At 40.4% G+C, this 23,663-nt stretch overlaps 1 protein-coding gene and 1 non-coding gene across 6 annotated transcripts in view; one reads left to right on the top strand and one right to left on the bottom strand.

The window, feature by feature from the left end:
• SF3B1 (splicing factor 3b subunit 1) overlaps positions 1-23,663 on the bottom strand; it is a 46,535-nt gene that overhangs the window by 9,399 nt on the left and 13,473 nt on the right. For 2 of the 5 annotated variants that reach the window (XR_004370307.2, XM_032755074.2), the window contains exons 3-17: positions 21,010-21,114; positions 20,408-20,522; positions 18,493-18,572; positions 16,432-16,602; positions 8,397-8,634; positions 6,979-7,191; positions 6,602-6,723; positions 3,888-4,085; positions 3,688-3,789; positions 2,197-2,376; positions 1,567-1,653; positions 1,173-1,443; positions 599-744; positions 356-502; positions 15-140 (exon numbers count right to left, since the gene is read on the bottom strand). Coding sequence is in view for 3 of the 5 variants with exons in the window: in XM_032755074.2 (XP_032610965.1) it covers positions 15-140; positions 356-502; positions 599-744; positions 1,173-1,443; positions 1,567-1,653; positions 2,197-2,376; positions 3,688-3,789; positions 3,888-4,085; positions 6,602-6,723; positions 6,979-7,191; positions 8,397-8,634; positions 16,432-16,602; positions 18,493-18,572; positions 20,408-20,522; positions 21,010-21,114 (2,301 nt within the window). In the remaining 2 variants the exon portion in view is untranslated. Of the gene's footprint in view, positions 1-14; positions 141-355; positions 503-598; positions 745-1,172; positions 1,444-1,566; positions 1,654-2,196; positions 2,377-2,493; positions 2,551-3,687; positions 3,790-3,887; positions 4,086-6,601; positions 6,724-6,978; positions 7,192-8,396; positions 8,635-16,431; positions 16,603-18,492; positions 18,573-18,878; positions 20,523-21,009; positions 21,115-23,663 lie in introns of those variants that run through there. The other 3 variants (XM_032755075.2, XM_058439918.1, XR_009213825.1) reach the window with 3 other exon arrangements.
• On the top strand, positions 3,329-3,465 carry LOC116809902 (small nucleolar RNA SNORA4). The gene has a single exon (XR_004370066.1). It is a non-coding gene; the product is annotated as a small nucleolar RNA SNORA4 (small nucleolar RNA).

Genomic DNA, 23,663 nt, shown 5'->3' with positions numbered 1-23,663 from the left:
CAATAAAAGCTTACCTGTCGGTAATTTCTTCTATCCAAAGCCATCCTGTGCTGCCAGAAGTGTTTAAAAAAGGGAGGAAGAATCTCTGTTTTAATGTAGTTTGCTTCTACACCATCTGTCCCACAACACTGTTTTACCACCTAAAAGGTTAAGAAATAGTAATAATAAATCAACTGACCTGAAATGAAGAGAATACTCATTGCTGATTACGTGATTTTAAAAAATAAAATTTAAAAACAAATCAAACAGTACTCGTGTAACATAGTTTTTTTTTGTTGTTTTTTAAAAACACTTTAAAATTCTCTTAGAACCATGAAACAAATCCAGTTTACATTAACAAATCTGGAATAATTACCTTCAGCACAATTTTCTTCATTTCCTCATCAGGAGATTGGAATTCTCGAATAAGGATTAACATCACTTCTCTAGTATAGTAGTTGGCATATTCTGCATCCATAAGAGGAATAAGATACCCAATAGCCTTCAAGAAAGCAGCCAAACCCTATGTTTAAATAAAATATATATGTACTTTAGTAATTTAGATTTATGTCACCTTAACTTTAATGAAGATAAATCAAAAGGTAATTGGTGGATTTACCTTTCCTCTGTGTTGGCGGATACCCTTCCATAAAGGCTTTAACACAGAATCAAAAGATTCGATACCATAAGGAGTTGCTGCTTCAGCCAAGGCAGCAATGGCCAAAGCACTGATGGTCCGAACTTTCTGCTGCTCATCCACAAGACCTACAAAACCAAACACAGGTTTTAACTATGCCCCAACATTACCTAAGTTACACAGTATCATCCAGAGTCTCGCAATATATCAACTATTTAGCCAAACTGCAGAATACGTTCACATTAAACAAAATTAGGTAAAAACAAAATACGAACCGTAGCTTGTCAGCAGATATTACAAACCCATCGTAAAATCTATAGTTTGTATAGCTATGCCTTTCCATTTATCTCCCCAAATCAGTAGCCCAAATTTTAGGGCAGCTGTCCTATTAAACATGGACAGGCTGTGTGTGTACCTCTAGTCCCAACTACTCAGGAGGCTGAGCAGGAGGATCACTTGAGCCCACAAGTTTGAGTCCAGTCTGGGCAACATAGTAAGACCCTGTCTCCTAAAGAAAAAAAAAAAAAAAAAAAGACAAAGTTACATTAGAACTTACCATGCTCAATGATTTCAACTAAACTTCTAAGATGTGGCAAGATGGCACAGCCCATAAGAATAGCTATCTGTTGTACAATCTTAATACCAGTGTGTCTCGCTTGCCAGGACTTCTTGCTTTTGCACACAGCTTTTAAGAAGGGCAATAAAGAAGGAATGCCCAAGGCAGAGGCTACAACAGCAAAAGCTCTAGCTGTTGTGTTACGGACATACTCATCCATGTTATCTATATCAGGTCTCATGGTAGAGATCATAGTAGCCAGACCAGCAGCCTAAAAAGTAAAAGAAAGGACAGTCATGAGTTGGTAATATTAATCTTCAACCATTTCCTTCCATAATCAAATAATTCCCTAAACAGATATAAATTTTCTTCTCTAGAAATTAAATGTAAATACCTTTGCCAAATTGGAAATGATCTCTCGGCCTTCCACTCTAGCATAGTAATCTTCATCAATCAATAGCGGTTCAATGACCACGAGGATCTGAAAAAGAGAAAAAAGAGAAGCTACACTTTCACATCAATTACTGATGAAATACTCATGTACAGAATTAAACATACATAAGAAATTTAGAATTATCAGGACTTTTGTTAATCAAGGGACAAACTGTTTAAGAATTTTAATTATACAAGTTCAAACTCCAGACAGAGATGAAAATTTAAGAGAGCTATTAGTGACACACTAATATTCAATATTTTTTAAAGAAATAACTTATACACCCTGTGAACATACTGCACCATAATTACCATTGGTGAAAAAACTGGTTCTTAATACTAACTAGTGTTAGTTCTCATATGTTCTCATCCTAATCTAATTTCAATAAAAGCAAATGAAAAAATTAAATAATATGAACCTCTTATGGCAAAGATGACAAAAACTAACATCTGTACATCTGTATAAAACTGTATTTGTACATGTATGGTGTGTACTTGTGCAAAGAAAAAGGTCTAGGAGAATATGTAAATTTAACATTAACTGAAAAAGTTAAAACTTTAAACTATCAGAAACACTATAAGGAGAACAAACCTTATGCACATATGGACGAACTAAGTCATCAAGTTTGTACAGTATCCTATCAATAACTTTCACAAGTAAATGACGCTCTTGATCCTCAAGTGTAGGAGACATCAGTAGAGGAAGAATCTGATTAAACAAAGGACCAGCTCCAAATTCACGAGCTTTATCAGTAATCTGACGCAATGCAGCCTGGGAAAAAGAGCAGAGTAATAGGTGTGGTTTCTTTATAATCAAACATTTTGAATGAGTAAATTACTCAAAGAAGATTTTCCATAATTTAATATTTTAGTGTTTACTTTTACACACATTTTACATAGACAGCATGAGTTCATTTCCATCCAAATTACTCTGGAATTTCAATTCCTGTGATAGAAATTTTATGTTAATTCAAAAGAGTAATTTAATAGAACAAAAGAACCACAGAGGTATGTACTAAATGTCTTCATTTCCCCTAAAGTATCTTCCAAGGCACATATAGTGTTAACATAATCCCTCACATAATTTCACTAATTATCTCCAAGCTTTAAGCATATTTTAAAGGCCTTGAGAACAAAAAGGAGAATCTCATTTTTCAGCATCTTTATTAGCTTTTTTAACCAAAGAATTTTGTGCTAACTCCAGCTGGGCACGGTGGCTCACACTTGTAATCCCAACGCTTTCGGAGACTGAGGCAGGAGGATCTCTTGAGCCCAGGAGTATTTAAATAATAAAAACAAACGGCTGGGCATGGTCATTCATGCCTGTAATCCCAGCACGTTGGGAAACCGAGGCAGGTTAATCATTTGAGGCCAAGAGTTCAAGACCAGCTTGGCCAACATGGTGAAACCTCATCTCTACTAAAAATACACAAATTAGCAGGGCATGGTGGTGCACACCTGTAGTCCCAGCTACTTGGGAGGCTGAGGCAGGAGAATTGCTTGAACCCAAGAGGCGGAGGTTGCAGTGAGCCAAGACTGCACCACTGCACTCCAGCCTGGACAAGAGAGCAAGACCCTGTCTCAAAAACATATATATAATATTAATAATAAAAACAAGCAAAAAAGTTAAATCCTTCACACTACATAAATTTTTTCCCCTCATGCTATGTCCTTGATAAAGATGAAGACAGTAATTATAAATTCCTAAACACAAAAATATAACACTACCAAAAGTTTATTTTTTACGGGGAAGGCTTTCTAAATAACCTTTACCAATTTGGGCTATTTGAGAGAGTAAAGGAAAGACCACACTCCACAGCAGGCTATACCAATAGTTCACTACTATTTTGTGGTCTACATTTCCTGGTGAAAAAATTAAAAATATTTTTAAAAATATAAACATGGCCAGGTGCAGTGCCTCACACCTGTAATCCCAGCACTTTGGGAGGTAGGCCAAAGCAGGAGGATCACTTGAGACCAGCCTGGGCAACATGGCAAAACCCTGTCTCTACAAAAACTACAAATTTTTTTTTAATTAAATAAATAAGCAACAAACATGACAATTTAACAAACTGGGACTTACCTTTCTCATTGGTGGTGTTCCATTCTTAATTTTTAAAAGCAACTTCATTATTTTTCTCTCTTTTTGCTCTTCTGGACTAAGTGTTGATTCATCAACATCAACCTATGGTAAAAAGAAAAAAATATTAAGGGAAGTTGAAATGTTATGATTTATAATTCTGGAACACAATGTAATAGTTTATTTCTGCTAGTATCACTTACCAATAGTTTATCAAAGTACTGAATATCATCAGGTTTTAAAAATGGAAGATTTCCAGATGGCTGGTCATTAACACTTTTCATAGTTCGATCTTCAGTTTGCATGTGGAAACCAGTCATACCACCCAAAGGTGTTGGAGTAGCTGTCAGCTTTCGAGCTGGAGTTCGAATAGGAACATAACCAGCTGGAGGAGGAAGTACCTAATAAAGTTATAAGACAGTTTAGGATTTTCTTAACTTAAAAAACAGCATAATGAACAATATTTGCACTTACAATATTTTAGTTTATTAGCTAATAAGGTTTTTATTTGCTTGGAGACAACATCTATCTTGCTTTTCTGTCTTAATTAGAAACTTAAAATATATACTTCTCATCCACTAACTGATTATATCAGTGGTGTAGGGAACTGAGGAAATACAAGAGAAGAGCTTAGAAAATACTAATCACATTCAAACATGTTGTGGGTCAAAATGTCAAATTATTAAAAATTTGAAAATTATAAAATCTGAGTCAGCAATTCCAAAAAATGCTCTAGTCGAGCAAATAATGTTTCATAAGATTTATATAAAATGGCAATAAGCTCATATGGGGCATATAACATAAAAAATTATATTTTGATATTAAAGTATCATATAAATTCTTGCACTATAAAATCTTTTAAGTGTAAAACTCTTCAAAAATTAGTTAAATGCATAAAAACTAAAACCAAAATGTTTGCCAAAGCCCTATAAAATACACATCACCTGATCAAACCTTTTGCAAAACGAGTAAAATTTCAAAAAATGCAGGCTGAGAATCACAAAGAATGGTTTTTTGTTTGTTTGTTTTTGTTTTTTAAAGCTGGTAACAGACTTCAAAAAAAAAAAAAACCAACTTCTGGACAGGCCAGGTGCAGTGTCTTACACCTGTAATCCCAGAATTTTGGGAGGCTGAGATGGGAGGAACGCTTGAGCCCAGGAGTTTGAGACCAGCCTGGGCAACATGGCAAGACCCCATCTCTATTTCATATAATATATAGTAAAAGAAAAAAAATGCAACTTCCTGGGGAGGTCAATAAACCTATACACGTCTTCTCCAGTGAGCCTAAAATTGTTGTGTCTATTAAAGATTAAATTATATTAAATTTATACTGATGCTATCTGTACTTTGTACAGATATTTTTTGTTGCTAGTTAATGTCTGCACCAGCACAGACCACTAAGCATTTTGGATAAAGTGGATACTCTAAAGATGTGAGGCCTAGGGAAATCAATGTCAAGTCCACAGGCATCACTTGCCATTAAGGATTTAAAGGTCTACTATATTTTTATTTTCACTAGTAAGGATGTTGCTTATTAGTAGGATTCACTAAGGTAGACTTTTCCTCCTAGTGACACTAAGGAAATCAATGACCGACTGAGAAAGACACGCAGGCAGTCAACACTAAGTTGTATCTATACCCACAGCATTATGTGGAGGCTACAAAAAGCTTTAAGGCAAAACTTCATGCAAACGTGAAACAAATACTCTAACACAAATAACAGGGGATCAAAAACAAAACAAGGCTAGACACAGTGGCTCATGCCTATAATCCCCAGCAGTCTGGGAGGCCAATGTGGGAGGATACTTTGAGCCTAGGAGTTTGAGACTAGCCTGGCAACACAGTGAGACTCCATATCTACAAAAAATAAAAGAATTAGCCAGGTATGGTAGTGCATGCCTGTAGCCCCAGCTACTCAGGAGGCTGACGCAGGAGGGTCACTTGAGCCCAGGAGTTCAAGGCTGCAGTGAGCTATGTCAGCGCCACTGCTCTCCAGTACGGGCAACACAGTGAGACAAAACAACAAAAAACATACTCATGAACTGTTAAAAATCAATAGTCATTAACAGAAAAAGCTCTGTAAAGGCCATCAGATGACTTACAAAGTTATCTGGTTCCCCCGATTATGATGTCAGCTATATGACCACAGACTATCTTCAGACTAACAAATACTCCCTGAGTACCAGGTACCTAGAAAATTTTATAGTTCAAAATAAATTTTAGGTTGATATGGTAAAAACAAGGCCAGGCACAGTAACTCACGCCTGTAATCCCAGCACTTTGGGAGGCTGAGAGGGACGGATCACTTGAGGTCAGGAGTTCAAGATCAGCCTGGCCAACATGGCAAAACCCTCTTTCTACTAGAAATACAAAGATCAGCCAGGTGTGGTGGTGGACGCCTGTAATCCCAGCTACCTGGGAGACTCAGGCAAGAGAATCGCTTGAACCTGGGAGGCGGAGGTTGCAATGAGCCGAAATCACGCCACTGCACTCCAGCCTGGGCGACAGAGTGAGACTCCATCTTAAAAAAAAAAAAAAAAAAAGAATATTCTTTGTGTCCACTGACAATCCATAAACTTAAGTACATAAAATCTTGGTGAAGCACCAAGTAAAATAACCACAATCTAAATGGGCTTATTCCTGGGACTGCTAGAAAACTGAAGCACCAGCAGCTCTCAAAGAATAACCGATAGACCTGTACACAAGTCTTTGAGATGTCTTTCAGAAAGTAATAAAAGTTTCATGTTGTTCATTTCTTTTCATCTCTATTTGGAACTGAAATATACCTGGAAATAGCTAAGAGAATGGAATGACAATAGTAAATGTGGGCAAAGCCAATGCAAGCTTCATCAATTTTTTCACTATTTAAAATAAATGTATATCCTAAATACCACCTCATTCAAATTTGATGTACTACCTTATATCCTTCTGGGAACATAGCATCTAATTCCTCATCAGAAAGTGGGCGATTTCTCTCATCAATTTCTCTTTCCCACCGCCAAGCCTGAAGCTGTTCAGGAGTCATACTCATTATGTGACCTACCAAGAAAAGCAAATTTTTATATAAGCTATAGTACAAGACTGTATTATTACATACATTGAGATAAAAGAGAGTTAAGATCAACCCTATTAGTTATTTGCTTTTATATTATAAATGCAAACCAAGACTTAAATTTGTATATCTCCTTATTCTTGCTAGAAGTTGACATTAATAGCACACAGAATACCACAAAGGAAAAAAAATTAAATAATTTATGGAGAAAAAAACAATTATTTCCAATGAGAGAGTTCTACCTGGAGTAGGGGTAGCCATGTTCATGGCTGGTGTGCCAATTGGTGTCTTTCCAGGGGTCAGAACTGGAGTGCTTCCACCCATCTGACTAGCTGGTGTCTCATCCCACCGTGATTTTCTTTTACTGGCTCCAGGAGTCGGTGTTTCACCAATAGAATCTCCACCTCGATCTGTTCGAGGAGTCTCAGCCCATCCACTTCCATGCCCAGGAGTATCTTTAAAAAGAAAGAGTGAGTAAAACCACAATTTTAATCACTGTTAAAATAATATTCTTTATTCTCTAACAGTTATACTCAAAACTATCAAGTTCTAAAATAGAATATTCCTAAAATGGTGACCCATTTAAAGCTGCTTGAGACCAGACTGACCAACATGATGAAACTCCGTCTCTACTAAAAATACAAAAAGTAGCCAGGTGTGGTGGTGGGCGCTTGTAATCCCAGCTACTCAGGAGGCTGAAGCAAAAGAATCGCTTGAACCCGGGAGGCAGAGGTTGCAGTCAGCCGAGAGTGCACCACTGCACTCTAGCTTGGGTGACAGAGCAAGACTCTGTCTCAACAACAACAACAAAAAAAGTAAATTTGATGTTATGTACATTTTTCCATAATAAAAAACAAAGGGTAAGCCAGGCACAGTGGTTCATGCCTGCAATTCCAACACTTTGGCAGGAGATCACTTGAAACCAGGAGTTCAAGATCAGGCTGGGCAATGAAGCAAGACATTGTCTCTACAAAAAATTGAAAAATTAGCCAGGGGCCAGGAGCGGTGGCTCATGCCTGTAATCCCAGCATTTCAGAAGGCCGAGGGGGGGCAGATCATCTGAGGTCGGGAGTTCGAGACCCGCCTGACCAGCATAGAGAAATCCCGTCTCTACTAAAAATACAAAATTAGCCGGGCTTGGTGGCGCATGCCTGTAATCCCAGCTACTCAGGAAGGCTGAGGCAGGAGAATTGCCTGAATCCAGGAGGCGGAGATTGCAGTGAGCCGAGATTGCACCATTGCATTCCAGCCTGGGCAACAAGAGCAAAACTCCATCTCAAAAAAAAAAAAAAAAAAAAAAAAATTAGCCAGGCATGGTGGCATGCCCCTATAGTCTCAGCTACTCAGAAGGCTGAGGTGGGAAGATCACTTGAGCCTAGGATGTCAAGGCTACAGTGAGCAAGACCCTATCTCTAAAGAAACACACAAAATCAAAGGTTATGGCCTACTAACTTTTCTTTTACCTAAGGTTCTTCCTTAAATCTTAAACCTCTTCAAGAAGTGAAAAAAATTAGGCATATGATCTGTTCTATTGTTAATCTGTCCCCCAAAAGCAGCTGGTTATTTATACATGTCCACCCAGGAATAAACAGAACACATTTCAGTCTGTAAACATACCACTCAACATTTCACCCACACACCCATACTCCACTAGAAGTACCTCTCTCTGTTTTGGGGGTTTCATCCCATCTGTTTTTACGAGCACTGGAAGTTGCGCCTCCATGGCCTGGTGTCGCATGGCCTGGTGTATCGCCTCGTCCAGGAGTAGCAGCTCCCGCTGGTGTGTGGCTAGGTGTAGGATCCCATATTTTTGAGCCTGGGGTTGCTCCGGGAGTCTCACTTCCCTTTGCACGACCTGGTGTCTCATCCCATCTTAAGGAAGGAGTATGTCCAGGGGTCTTAAAAAAGCAAAAAAATTTTATTTCACACACCCACATAGAAATAATTAGAAAATTTCCATAAAAAACTTTAAACGAAAAATGTTTTAGTTCTATGCACTATAGTTAAAAGTTAGAGGACACTACCTCTACTTATAGGAAAAGATACCTACTTTCTAGCAAACGTTTATGATTAAAAACAATGTAAAGTTTCAATCCGAAGCACTGACAAAAGTCCCAGCTTAAAAAAACAAAATATTATCGGTATGAATCTTTGATATGCCATTAATAGCTCTGTGACTTTGGGGGAAATCACTGAGGTTTCTCTGTCTAGATCTGTAATCGAAGGCTTTCAGCTCTAATTACATTAGTACTTCTCAAAGTGGGGCTTAGAGACACGTATTTAGGGAAGAAGGAATTCATGTGTTCTAAGAAAACAGTCCTGTTGATGTTTTGTTTAATTGTGTGTGTTTAATTAATATAAGCATGCTTTGGATCATCTATGTAAATTTTTTTTTTTTTTTTTTTTTTGAGACAGAGTCTCGCTCTGTCACCCAGGCTGGAGTGCCATGGCGTGATCCTGGCTCACAGCAACCTCTGCCTCCCGGGTTCAAGTGATTCTCCTGCCTCACCCTCCTGAGTAGCTGGGATTAGAGGTGCCTGCCACCACGCGTGGCTAATTTTTGTATTTTTAGTAGAAACAGGGTTTCTCCACGTTGGTCAGGCTGGTCTCGAACTCCTGACCTCGTGATCCACCCACCTCAGCCTCCCACAGTGCTGGGATTACAGGCGTGAGCCACCGCACCAGGCCCCACCTATGTAATTATAACCAGATACTGTCACATGATTTCAATCTTGAGATCAGTTTGTTTGTACAGTTACATGTGTACCAAATAATATTACCCTAGCTGATGCTGGCAAGATTAATGAAAAAAAGATGAGAGGTGGATTTTCATTTGTTTTTTGACACAGGGTCTCACTCTGTCGCCCAGGTTGAGTGCAGTGGCACAATCATGGCTCGCTGCAGTCTCCACCTACCAGGCTCAAGCGATCCTCCCATGTCAGCCTCCTGAGTAGCTGAGACTACATACAGGCGCACACCACCACACCCAGTTAATTTTTTATTTATTGGAGAGATAAGAGTCTTACTATCCTGCCCAGGCTGAGAGGTGGGTTTAAGTAACATCAAGAGTTCCACAGCAGTTCAAACAGAGAGTAATAGTTGGACAACTGACTGCATGTAATAGCAAAAGAATCTCCACCAATAAAGACAGTATCATATCAAAGCAGCATAGAGTTGAGTGTAAAGAAAACAAAATTTGTACTTACATACTGCCTCTAAGTATTCCATAGGATGTGTAATGTACTTTATATATTTGTTTTAAAGTTGGGAGCTCTTGGCCGGGCGCGGTGGCTCACGCCCGCAATCACTGCACTTTGGGAGGCAGAGGGGGGCGGATCACAAAGTCAGAAGATAGAGACCATCCTGGCTAATATGGTGAAACCCCGTCTCTACTAAAAATACAAAAAAGTTAGCCAGGCATTGTGGCAGGCGCCTGTAGTCCCAGCTACTCAGGAAGCTGAGGCAGGAGAATGGCGTGAACCCGGGAGGTGGAGTTTGCAGTGAGCCGAGATAGCACCACTGCACTCCAGCCTGGGTGACAAAGCGAGACCCCGTCTCAAAAAAAGAAGAAAAATAGTTGAGAAAGTTGGGAGCTCTTACAGACACAAGGACTTTATCTACCTTTATGTTTGCAAATTTGCATGGTACCATTAAACAAGCTTAAGACTCAATAGTTTTTCCCTTAAAAACATACTACTCAGGGCCAGGCATGGTGGCTCATGCCTGTAATCCCAGCGCTTTGGAAGGCCAGGCAGGCAGATCAATTGAGGCCAGGAGTTGAGACCAGCCTGGCCAACATGGCAAAAGCCCATCTCTACTAAAAATAAAAAATAAAAATAAATAAAAATAGCTGGGTGTGGTGGTGCACACCTGTAATTCCAGCTACTCAGGAGGGTGAGGCATGAGAATTGCCTAACCCCAGGAGGTGGAGGTTGCAATGAGCCAAGATCGCGCCACTGCACTCCAGCCTGGGTGAAAGTGAGACTCTGTCTCAAAAAAAAAAAAAAAAAAGATTTTACTATTACTCAGGGTTGAAAGATTCTGGATTAGGTAAATAAAGCACACAAATTGTTTAAAATCTCCATTCTGGCATCTGTCCCTCCTGCTGAATTATAAGGAAAGGTGGGAAATAAATTCTATTATCTATTGTAATTCCTACAATTATGATTAGGGTACAGTTGTATTAAATGAACAGAATTTTTTAAAAAGTCTGAGTCTCTGGTTTTTTTATTTATTTATTTTTTATTTGAGACAGAATCTCACTCTGTCACCTGGGCCAGAGTGCAATGGCTCGATCTCGGCTCCCTGCAACCTATGTCTCCCGGGTTCAAGCGATTCTCCTGCCTCAGCCTCCTGAGTAGCTAGGATTACAGGTGCCTGCCACCACGCCTGGCTAATTTTTTGTATTTTTAGTAGAGATGGGGTTTCACCATGTTGGCCAGGATGGTCTCAACCTCTCGACCTCAGGTGATCTGCCCATTCAGCCTCCCAAAGTGCTGGGATTATAGGTGTGAGCCACCGCGCCTGGCCGAGTCTCTGTAGTTTTTATAAGAAAGGTATCAGCATATCAGCTCTCATGCCAGCTGCAGTGGCTCACACCTATAATCCCAGCACTTTGGGAGGCCGAGGCAGGTGGGTCACCTGAGGTCGGGAGTTTGAGACCAGCCTGGCCAACATGGCGAAACCCTGTCTCTACTAAAAATTAGCCAGGCGTGGTGGCAGGCACCTATAATCCCAGCTACTTGGAAGGCTGAGGCAGGAGAATCGCTTGAACCCAGGAGGCGGAGGTTGCAGGGGACCGAAATCATCACTCTAGTCTGGGTGACAGAACAAGACTCTGTCTCAAAAAAAAAAAGAAAGAAAGATATCAGCTCTTGTGTCTAGTTACGTGCATACAGTTAAACAATTACCAGGAGGACAAACTTCTTTCTTTTTCTCAAACTTAGTACTGAATGTCATCCATAGAATTAAAGCTACTAGTTACTTGGCTGGACATGGTGGCTCATAACTGTAATCCCAGCACTTTGGGAGGCCAAGGTGGGGGGGATCACTTGAGGCCAGGGGTTCAAGACCAGCCTGGCCAACATGGAGAAACCCTGTCTCTACTAAAAATACAAAAATTAGCTGGGCGTGATGGCACACGCCTGTAATCCCAGCTACTTGGGAGGCTGAGGCACAGGAGTCACTTGAGTCTGGGAGGCGGAGATTGCAATGAGCTGAGATTGCACCAATGCACTCCAGCTACCCATGGGTGACAGAACAAGACTCTGTCTCAAAAATTAAAATCAAAATTAAAAATAAAGCTAGTAGTTACTTATACTGAGCAGAACCAAATCCCTCCTACATAAAACCAAGCAAATGAGAAGTCCTCACCTTAAACTAAATTGTTTAGAAATTATGTATTAGGTTTTGTATATCCCAATTCTGGGTTTGGGGAAATACTGCATGATCTGATAGGTTTTTTCTTGGTTTATAAGTTAAATCTATAGCCGTCTAGGCTAGAGCTAATAGTGATTTAGTCTAGGATGGTAGAGGCAGAGATCATGATAAGTGGCTAGCTCCTTAATATATTTAAAGGTGATACCAAGAAAATGTATACGGGTAAGATATGGGGTAAGAGAATAAGGAATATAGGATGACTCCCTAAATGTTTTTTTGTTATTGTTGTTCTTGTTTTTGTTTTTGAGAGAGTCTCGCTCTGTCACAAGACCGAAGTGCAGTGGCGCAATCTCCGCTCACTGCAACCTCCACCTCCTGGGTTCAAGTGATTCTCCTGCCTCAGCCTCCCAAGTAGCTGGGATTATAGGCACCTGCCAACGTGCCGGGCTAATTTTTGTATTTTAACTAGAGTTGGGGTTTCATCATGTTGGCCAAGCTGGTCTTGAACTCCTGACCTCAAATGATCCACCCACCTTGGCCTCCCAAAGTGCTGGGATTACAGGCATGAGCCACTGCGCCCAGCCCTAAATGTTTTGCTTGAGCCAAACAGACACAGGAAAGACCAGGGGAGCAGGATTGAGAAGAGATGTATGCGAAGAAAATCAATAATTTTCTTTTAGAAATACTGATTTTGAAATGCCCATTGAACAGCCAAATAAATATGTCAGGCTGAACAAATACGCAAGTCTGCGGAACAGAAGCAGAGGACAGATTTATAAGTTTGGGAGCTATCTTATACAAATGGTATATAAAGACAAGAATGAGATCCTAGGGATTGAGCACAGATGGAAAAGAATCCAAAAGACTCAGCACTACTGTAACACCCCAAAGTTCAGAGGTAAGAAGAATGAGGATCCAGCAAACAAGACTAAGGAGTAGTAGCCACTGAGATTTTGAGGGGAAGCAAGAAAGGCTAAAACCCAGAGACAGAGAGAAAAGGGTATGAAGAAATGTCAAATGTTCTTGATATGCTAAGTCATATGAGAAATGAAAATACACTTTTTAAATTTATCAATTAGGGGCCAAGTGACCTTGACAAGAGATTTTAGGTGGAGTAGACTAGAATTACGTAAAGACTAGAAACTACGTAAGACTAGAACTATGTAAGCAGAGAAAGCAAGTACAAATGACTCATTCAAGGCATCTGGGGCTCATGCCTGTAATCCCAGCACTTTGCAAGGCTGAGGCAGATGGACTGCTTAAGCCCAGGAGTTTGAGACCAGCCTGGACAACATGGTGAGACCCGTTTCTACAAAAAAATAAAAAACTAGCCAGGCATGGTGGTACGTGTCTATAGTCCCATCTACTTGGGGGGGGGTTGAGGTGGGAGGATCATTTGAGCCCAGGAGGTGGAGGCTGCTGCAGTGAGCTATTATTGAGCCCCTGCACTCCAACCTTGGCAACAGAATGAGACCCTACCTCAAGAAAAAAACAAAGAACAAAGCACTTTGTTCTAAAAAGATATAGAAACAAGACTGTAGCTGAATGAGGATGTGAATGAGGGTTAAGAGATGTTTTCTGCAGTTTTATGTTGCTGTTGTTAAGACAAAGCATGGTAAAACGTGTTTGCTGCTGCTGATAATCTAGTATGGAGAAAAAAATTAATGGTACATGATGAGAGTCTCCAAGAGGGGAAGGGAAATGGTGCATAAGCAAAAGAGTAGCTTTAATTATTTATTTATTTATTTCGAGACAAAGTCTCACTCTGTTGCCCAAGCTAGAGCACAGTGGCGTAATCTCAGCTCACTACAACCTCCGCCTTCCGGGTTCAAGTGATTCTCCTGTCTCAGCCTCCCGAGTATCTGGGACTACAGGCACACGCCACCATGCCCAGCTAATTTTTTTGTATTTTTAGTAGAGATGGGGTTTCACTATGTTGGCCAGGCTGGTCTTGAACTCCTGACCTCAAGATCCGCCTGCCTTGGCCTCCCAAAATGCTGGGATTACAGGCATGAGCCACCACACCCAGCCGCTTTATTTTTCTAGCAATGATTAAATATTTTCAAGTGCTTTCTAAAAAATCAATTTTAAAGACCTTTCTATTCAGGATAATGACAAACATAATAAAGGCACATATGATAGTCTAACATAATTAGCTACTTTTATGCAGCACTTATATCTTTTAGTCTGCAAGTATATTATTAAATGATAGAAAACATCTAATACAACCATTTCTACGGAACTAGGAAATACATTTCTAAGAAAGATTTTACAGTCTCCATCGTTTTGGTTTTTTGAGACAGAGTCTTACTCTGTCACCAGGCTGGAATGCAGTGGCACGATCATAGCTCACTACAACCTCTACCTCCCGGGATCAAGGGATCCTCCCATCTCGGCCCCCACCACCCCCCATACCCCAGTAGCTGGGACTACAGGCATGCACCACTATGCCCAGCTAATTTTTTTTTTTGTAAAGACAGGGTCTCCCTCTGTTGCCCAAGCTGGTCTCAAACTCCTTGAGCTCAACCAATCTTCCCACCTGGACCCCCAAAATGCTGAGATTATAGGCATGAGCCAATGCATTCAGCCTCCAAAACTGCCCGGCCGCCCTGTCAGGGAAGAAGTGAGGAGCGCCTCTGCCCGGCCGCCCCGTCTGGGAAGAAGTGAGGAGCGCCTCTGCCCGGCCGCCCCATCTGGGAAGTGAGGAGCGCCTCTGCCCGGCCACCCATCGTCTGGGAAGTGAGGAGCGCCTCTGCCCGGCCACCCATCCTCTGGGAAGTGGGGAGCGCCTCTGCCCGGCCGCCCCGTCTGGGAAGTGAGGAGCGCCTCTGCCCGGCCACCCATCGTCTGGGAAGTGAGGAGCGCCTCTGCCCGGCCACCCATCGTCTGGGGAGTGAGGAGCGCCTCTGCCTGGCCGCCCCGTCCGGGAAGAAATGAGCAACGCGTCTACCCGGTCGCCCCGTCTGGGAAGTGAGGAGCGCCTCTGCCCGGCCGCCCCGTCTGGGAAGAAGTGAGGAGCGCCTCTGCCCGGCCGCCCCGTCTGGGAAGAAGTGAGGAGCGTCTCTGCCTGGCCGCCCGGTCTGGGAAGTGAGGAGCGCCTCTGCCCGGCCGCCCCGTCTGGGATGTGGGGAGTGCCTCTGCCCGACCGCCCCGTCTGGGAGGTATACCACGGAGGCCAGAAGCAATCTGGGGGCTGGACGTGGTGGCTCACGCCTGTGGTCCCGGCACTCTGGGGGGCTGAGGCGGGTTGATCACTTCGGGCTAGGAGTTCGAGACCAGTCTGGCCAACATGGCAAAACATATGAAAAATACAACAGACAAATCAACCAACCAACTCAGTGACAACAAAACAGGTCTATCCTGGAGTCATACTCTAATTTTTTCTATTTTCCTCCCTTTCTGATCCTTTATCCCACTTTCTTTTTCTTCCTCTTCCTTCTCCTTCTTCGTCAAATAGAGGATTGAGTTATTATCACTGATCCATATAAAGTCCCTCTCTCATTTATTTTGATTCCCACTCCCCATTTCTATTCCCCGTCTTCCCATGTGCAACCTTCCTAATATGTTTGATACGCATCTTTTTGTTTGTATGTATTTTTAGAAAATGTTTATTGTTTTTGTGTGCAAAAAAAAATAATAAAAAAAAAAAAGAAAGAAAATCAACTGTAAAAAAAAAAAAAAAAAAAAAGAAAATCAACTGTAAAAAAAAAAAAAAAAAAAAAAGTAGGAGAGTAGACTGGCCAAGGGAATGGAGTAGCATTGACTATTTGCTGCCTGTAGTGAGGGACTTAAGTTATCTGTCTAGAAGATAAGGAAGACCACTATATCATACTCAACCTCCACAATGTAACATACCTACAGGTCTGTATTTAATATTCTAAAAAGAACTTTCCTTATTCCATGATATGGACTAAATTGCATGCCCCTCAAAATTTGTATGTTGAAGTCCTAACCCCCAGTGTGACTGTATTTGGAGACTGGGCCTTTAGGGAGGTAAATTAAGGTCAAATGAGGTCATGAGGGTGGGGCCCTAATCTAGTAAGACTGATGTCCTCATAGGAAGAGCAGGGACAACAGACCTTGCTGGCACAGAGAAAGGCCATGTGAGGACACAGCAAGAGAGCCCTCAACAAACACCAACCCTGTTGGCACTCTGATCTTGGATTTCAAGCCTCCAGAACTGCAAAAAAAATCAATGTCTGTTGTTTAAGGCACCCAGTCTGTGGTATCTTGTTATGGCAACCCAAGCAGACTAATACAGTCCATAACAGAAAAAAATTTTTTAACAGTAATAACAAAAAACAAAAAGAAATTACCTCTGCCTGATCCCAACTTGATAGTTTTTTGGGAGTGGCACCAGGAGTCTGATCAGCTGTTTGATCCCAACGCCGTTTTCGTTTTGATGGAGGCTGGGACGCTGCTGCTCCATTGACGACTTTTAGTTCTCCAGCTTTAGCTTTTTCTGCTAGCTGTTGCCTAATTTCTCGCTGAAAAAAACAACGAGTATTTACCTTTAAAATGCTTTCAATATATTTTTCTACCATTAGCGCAATCATTTCCACTTAACATCCTATTTTATACTTCGCTCATTCTCCTTTCTATGGTACTGTGATCTCCTTTCTATGCTAGCTGGTTCCATAGCCTGTGTGTCTTTATTTCGTTTTACATAATGCCTTTCTAAACAAAAGATAAGCAAGTTCAGAATTTGTAACATAGCACACTGTAGTTTATATATTGGAGGTGAAGTAAAATCTTTTTTTTTTTTTGATACGGAGTCTCGCTCTGTCGCCCAGGCTGGAGTGCAGTGGCGCAATCTCGGCTCACTGCAAGCTCCGCCTCCCGGGTTCACGCCATTCTCCTGCCTCAGCCTCTCCGAGTAGCTGGGACTACAGGCGCCCGCCACCACGCCCGGCTAACTTTTTGTATTTTTAGTAGAGACGGGGTTTCACCGTGGTCTCGATCTCCTGACCTCGTGATCCGCCTGCCTCGGCCTCCCAAAGTGCTGGGATTACAAGCCTGAGCCACCGCGCCCAGCCCGGAGGTGAAGTAAAATCTTTAGTCAACAATGGAGAACCATAATGCTTCCACTGAAAAATATGGTTTTTTTCAAAACTCATATAAATAGCAATTAAGACTATGGAACAAGATAGAAAAATGGTAAAAGATAAAAATAATAAAATTGTTTTATTTATACTGACAAATTATGTCAATATGCATAGTGATAATGGATGCACATTTAATTCACTCTGTACCGTTAAAATGGGGTTTTACCATCCCATTTAACTCATTCAACATATAAAATCTATTATATATTCATAATAGTAATGGAGGAGGCTGGGTACGGTGGCTCACACCTGTAACCCCAGCACTTTGGGAGGTTAAGGCGGGCAGATTACCTGAGGTCAGGAGTTCGAGACCAGCCTGGCCAACATAATGAAACCCCATCTCTACTTAAAAAAAAAAAGAAATACGAAAATTAGCCAGGCATGGTGGCGCACACCTGCAATCCCAGAAACTCAGGAGGCTCTGGCAGGAGAATCGCTTGGACCCAGGAGGCAGAGGGTGCAGTAAGCTGAAATCGCATCACTGCACTTCAGCCTGGGCAACAAAGCAAGACTCTGCTCAAAACAAACAAACAAAAAGTAGGCAGTTATTAGACAAAATGGCATAATCTCTGTAGGCCAAAAGGAATTATTCAAAATTCTCCACTTACATCCAAACTGAAACTTACAGAATCTCACACTGAACTCTGTGACTTTTCCCTAACATACTGGGTTCAGATACACACCATCAACCTTCTCTGCACAGAAACCACCCCTGTAATGGCCAGGCACAGTGGCTCACACCTGTAATCCTAGCACTTTGGGAGGCTGAGGCAGGCAGATCACCTGAGGTCAGGAGTTCGAGACCAGCCTGGCCAACATGGTGAAACCCCATCTCTACTAAAAATACAAAAATTAGTTAGGCATGGTGACACACGCTTTTGTTCCCAGCTACCCGGGAGGCTGAAGTGGGAGGATAACTTGAACCTGGGAAGCAAAGATTGCAGTGAGACAAGATCACGCCACTGCACTCTAGCCTGGACGACACAGTGAGACTCTGTGTCCAAAAAAAAAAAAAAAAAAAAATCCCTTGTGAGACACATACATACATACATATACAGCCAAGGGGCCCAGGACTAGAAAAGGATATAGAAATGAAAAGTTTTATTTGGAAGGTGCTATAATTTGGGGGTAAGATTCTTTCTCAGTTAATTTTTATTAATACTATTAAAATATTTGTGCAGCAAATAGCAAAAAAGAAACCGAACAGTCTCTCAATCACAACTGTATTTACATTCTTTCACAACTATTAAAACAGGAGACAGGTTTACATACTTCTTCTTTAGTCAAGTGTTGTTCTCGCATTACATCCATGTAAGTCCTAGCATTCATTTTAGGATCAGGGGTCTTCCCTCCTGCAGAAAAGAACAGCAACAGGAAAAGAGTACAATAAATAAAAAATAATCAGGTTCAACTGATTTATCTGCCCTGCTCTATATATTATGTTATTCCATAATCATTTAAATTATTTTTTGATGGAAAACTTTAATAATTATACATCTTACTTTTTATTGAGTTTGCTGATCAATTTAACCTGTTTGAACACAAACATCTACAGCAGTTTAAAACAAATATTTTAATGCATATAAAAACAAAATGACAGCACAGTTTAGAGTCTTCAGAAGTGATGGGTTCCTGGGTTGCTAATCCGGAATACGTACACTTTCGTGCCTTTGTCTCCATCAGCAGTTCTGACTTCAAGCAGCAGAATAGAAGCCTAGAAAATTATCTCTTTACCATTAGTAACACTTTGGAAAGATATTTATATTCAAAACATTACCTGTTGCAAGCTGTTAAAATCCTGACTACAAATAACTATGACTAGATAAGTTCTTCATACAGTGTTCTAAAACAATTGTAGTTTAGAAAATCTGATTTTAAAAATATACCTATAATCTTATTCTGATGTCACATTACTAAAAAGGGCTTCGTGCTTTAAGTTTTGTTGACCCAGAAAACATATTTTTATTTCTTAGAAAGCATAAATTAAAACTGGAAACATATTACTGTAAATATATTACTTCTACCAGTTATTATGATGCACACAGAAGCAACGTGGTGTACAGAGATGTGTCAGTCTCTTGGTTAAAGTTTCAGTATTTGCTTTTCAAACTTCAAAATATCTTACAGAAGCCCAAACAGTATATAACAAGATTCACAGAGGCACACTATGCTTTAGAAATGTGGTAACTAGCTATACAAGTAGTATAGCATCACAATTTAGGAAAAAATAATAAAATTCTAAGACATTTCCTATGCTGAAGATCATGCCCAATTGGTAGTGTCATTCTTTCTGACACTAGCTCTGATAAGACTTCCTTTGGAATACTTTTTCACCATAATCTAGAGAGGATGTGTTGAACTGCACCCTTAAGAATGCAGACAGGACTGGCATATAGCAGTACTGCTGTAGGAAAGAAATTAAGGACAGTTAGTATGGGCCTGTGAATTCTGGCATACATGTTTAAATCAATTACAATTATGCAAGTAAAAAAAGAATATCCCTACTAATTCATGCAGGCTGAAAGTCTAGTATGTAAACCTGCAGCAGAATCTAATTTTAAGAAACAGGCACCTAATTTTGATTGTGAAACTCACTCACCTGAGGAAAGCTTCCATCAGGCTCACTATGCCCCTTGTGCTTACTTGCACACTAAAATTAGCAAAACAGACTCCAACTATTAAAAATATCAAACTCTTTGTATACATACTTTTGTTTTAACTTTAAGTATGCTTAGAGCAAAGTAGGTGCCTTTACTAAGCTATATTTAGAGCACTATGCGGGGAGCTCTAGTGTGAGAAACAGTTTCTCAAGGGTAACAATCCTAAAAATCTAGGATTTGGAATGAAAACTTTCAATAATTTGAAAGTATTTTGAGCAGAAAAACACATTTGTTCCAAGTATAGAAAGCGTACCCAAAACAAAAGTAAAAGTAAAACCTTTAACCCTTTGCGTTTCTATGGCATTGGCTCATTTTTTTCTTGTCCTTCTACCTGGAAAGAAAACTTGCATTATAAAGATGAAGAATATGGCATCTGTGACTTCAACCACATCTATACAAATCTATAGTAAGGGGGATTTTTAAAAAGAAAAGCAAATTCAGAAGCATGCCAAAAAAAATCAAAGGGCTAAAGACAACTTAATACAAATAAATTTCTGAATACTTATAGAAAAGTGGGAAAGAATTACCATCTGCAAAAGGATCAAGACGTTCTGGGGAAATTATCATGGTCCGCCTATGCTTTTTGTATTCATCTTCCCGGTCTGCAATCTTCGGAGGTCGGTGCTCAGCAAATGGATCATACTGAAAAGAGGTATGTCTCACTTAATATCCACTTTATTAAAATAACAAAGCAGAGTATCATAAACAAAAATCAGAACACTGTAAAGCACAAATGTTTAATACATGCCTACTAATATTCTGTACTGTGTCACAGATAAATGTTAATATAAAAAAATAAGGCACATGGAAACAAGGTAATATACATATCCACATTTCCATAGTTCAATGCTTCATTAAATGATTACAGCCAGGCATGATGGCCTGTGTGTATAATCTCAACTACTTGGGAGGTTGAGACAGGAGGCATGCTTGAGCCCAGGAGTTTGGGATCAGCCTGAGCAAGGCAGCAAGACCTTGTGTCAAAAAAAAAAAAAGATTACACCTTTACAAAATAAGTTATTATTTATAATTATCCTTAAAGTATCCTAAAATTTATAGGTTTCTATGGGAACTCAGACATTCACTTTTCTTTAGCTGAATAAACTATGCTTTTAAAAGGAAAGGTCACCTGTTCTGTTGACTGTGGTATATCATTAAGCAATGCCACAGGGGCATGATATCCTGGCTTCTTCTGACCAAGCAAACTCGTAGATGATGAATAGTCATCGTCATCCTGCAATGAAAACCCCCCCAAAAAGCCATAAACAAAATGTTAGAACTTAAAAATTAGAAAGAATATGCAAAGATTCAACATGAAATCAAAAGATCTATTGACAGTGTGATGTCTAAGCCCTCCTTCATAAAACTTAGAGAAACAATTGGTTTTCTTTCACCTCAAAAACCTATTCAATTCGGTAAAGTTATCTTTACTTTTAAAATGATTAAGCAAGGAATATTTTCTATAGATGTCAATTAAGATAAAGTAGGTATGGACTGGAAAAACCTGTGCATTTAATTTTTTCACAGAAGACAAAATGTTTTTTCAATTTGATAACTACAGCTTATTTTAGAAGTTTCTACTTTCTTAACTCATGTTTTTTAACACAATTTAACAATCATAGAAACAAATATTTAATTTTAAATGTATTTGCCCTAGTAGTATGTTTAAACAGAACAATGTTATACTGTTACTTTTCTAGTATAAAAAGTACAACTGTTTGGGAGGCCAAGGTGGGAGAATGGCTTGAGTGTAGGAATTCTGAGACTAGCCTAGGCAACAGAGACCCAGCTGGGCAAGGTGGCTCACATCTGTAATCCCAACACTTTGGGAAGCCAAGGAGAGGGACTAATTGAGCCCAGGAGTTCAAGACCAGCCTGGGCAACATGGTGAAACTCTGTCTCTACCAAAAAAATACAAAAATTAGCCAGGCATGGTGGTGTGCATATGTAGTCCCAGCTACTCAGGAGGCTGAGGTGGGAAAATTGCTTGAACTCGGGAGGCGAAGGCTGCAATGAGGCATGATCTGGCCACTGCCTTCAGTCTGGGCAACAGAGCAAGACTTTGTCTCCAAAAAACAAAACCACATACATAGTGAGATCTCATGTCTACTGTAATAAAAATAAATAAAAAATAAAAAGTGCAACACAGGGTAATTCTCCAGATCTTAACACCTCACTTATTTTATTTAAAGATAAAGTGACAATTTCCCCCTCAGCTTCTGAAACATATAGCTATCACTTTCTTTTACAATTAGGGTATGAGACCCCCAAATAAAGCACTAACTAGTCCACGACTGGCTTCTAGAAATTTCACCTTTTGGGACTTTTAAATTTCTCTCAAGAAAAAAAAAAGAGGAAGAGAGAGCCCACTATAAAGTAAAATGTGACTTGAATTTCTTAAAAATAACCAGTTTGGCACCGCATGTTCTCACTCATAGGTGGGAATTGAACAATGAGACACTTGGACACAGGATGGGGAACATCACACACCAGGGCCTGCCATGGGGTGGGGGGAGGGGGGAGGGATAGCATTAGGAGATATACCTAATGTAAATGACGAGTTAATGGGTGCAGCACACCAATATGGCAAATGTATACATATGTAACCTGCACGTTGTGCACATGTACCCTAGAATTTAAAGTATAATGATAAAAAGAAATACACATCACCTATCCAAAAATTAAAAAAAATAAAAAATAACCGGGCGCGGTGGCTCACGCCTGTAATCCCAGCACTCTGGGAGGCCGAGGCAGGTGGATCACGAGCTCAGGAGATCGAGACCATCCTGGCTAATACGGTGAAACCCCGTCTCTACTAAAAATACAAAAAATTAGCCGGACATGGTAGCAGGCATCTGTAGTCCCAGCTACTAGGGAGGCTGAGGCAGGAGAATGCTATGAACCCTGGAAGCGGAGCATGCAGTAAGCCAAGATTGCACCACTGCATTCCAGCCTGGGCAACAGAGACGGAAAAAAGAAAAACCAGTTTGATAATCTATATACATAAAGTTTATCTGTAACTGAATCACCAAATTTGGAGTTTGGAATGGTCTGATAAAATATAAGCTACCTGGAATACATAAAAAATGCTTTGAGGGAACAGATTTCAAAATGAAAGGCAGTCCTCCTCCATAGGAATTCAAACAGACATGAAAAACTCATCAATATCAGTACTAAGAAAAATTCCAGGCCAGGCGCAGTGGCTCAAGCCTGTAATCGCAGCACTTTGGGAGGCCAAGGCAGGTGGATCACCTGAAGGCATGAGTTCAAGACCAGCCTGGCCAACATGGTGAAACCCCACCTCTACTAAAAATACAAAAATTAGCCAGGCATGGTAGCAGGCGCCTGTAATCCCAGCTACTTGGGAGGCTGAGGCAGGAGAATCACTTGAATCCGGGAGGCGGAGGTTGCAGTCCACTGCACTCAAGCCTGGATGACAGGGCGAGACTGTCCCCCGCCCCCCCAAAAAAAAGGTAAGAAAAGAAAATCCATTCACATTAAGATACCAAGAGGAGAAAAACAGTATCAAGTACAAGTCAGTAATCAAATCACAAGGACAGATGGCTATTTACAATTAAGTCACTTCTCACACAGGCTATTCTAGATAGAGCTGATAAGTAACAGTAGGGATTTACTTTACTCTTTACTTTATAACAGTAATGGCTGGCAGGTGCTTCACTGGATAAACAAACTAGTCTTTACCATAAATTCTCAGAACAAAGTATTTCCAGTGAAGTTTCTGAAACTTAGAGAGGATACCTCCAGTAGTTTTATCCTCTAAAA

This window comes from Hylobates moloch, unplaced genomic scaffold (assembly GCF_009828535.3).
Source record: "Hylobates moloch isolate HMO894 unplaced genomic scaffold, HMol_V3 SCAFFOLD_1, whole genome shotgun sequence".
NCBI classification, from domain to species: Eukaryota; Metazoa; Chordata; class Mammalia; order Primates; family Hylobatidae; genus Hylobates; species Hylobates moloch.
The sequence above is the reverse complement of the archived record's forward strand: the minus strand, read 5'-3'. Positions and strand labels throughout refer to the sequence as shown.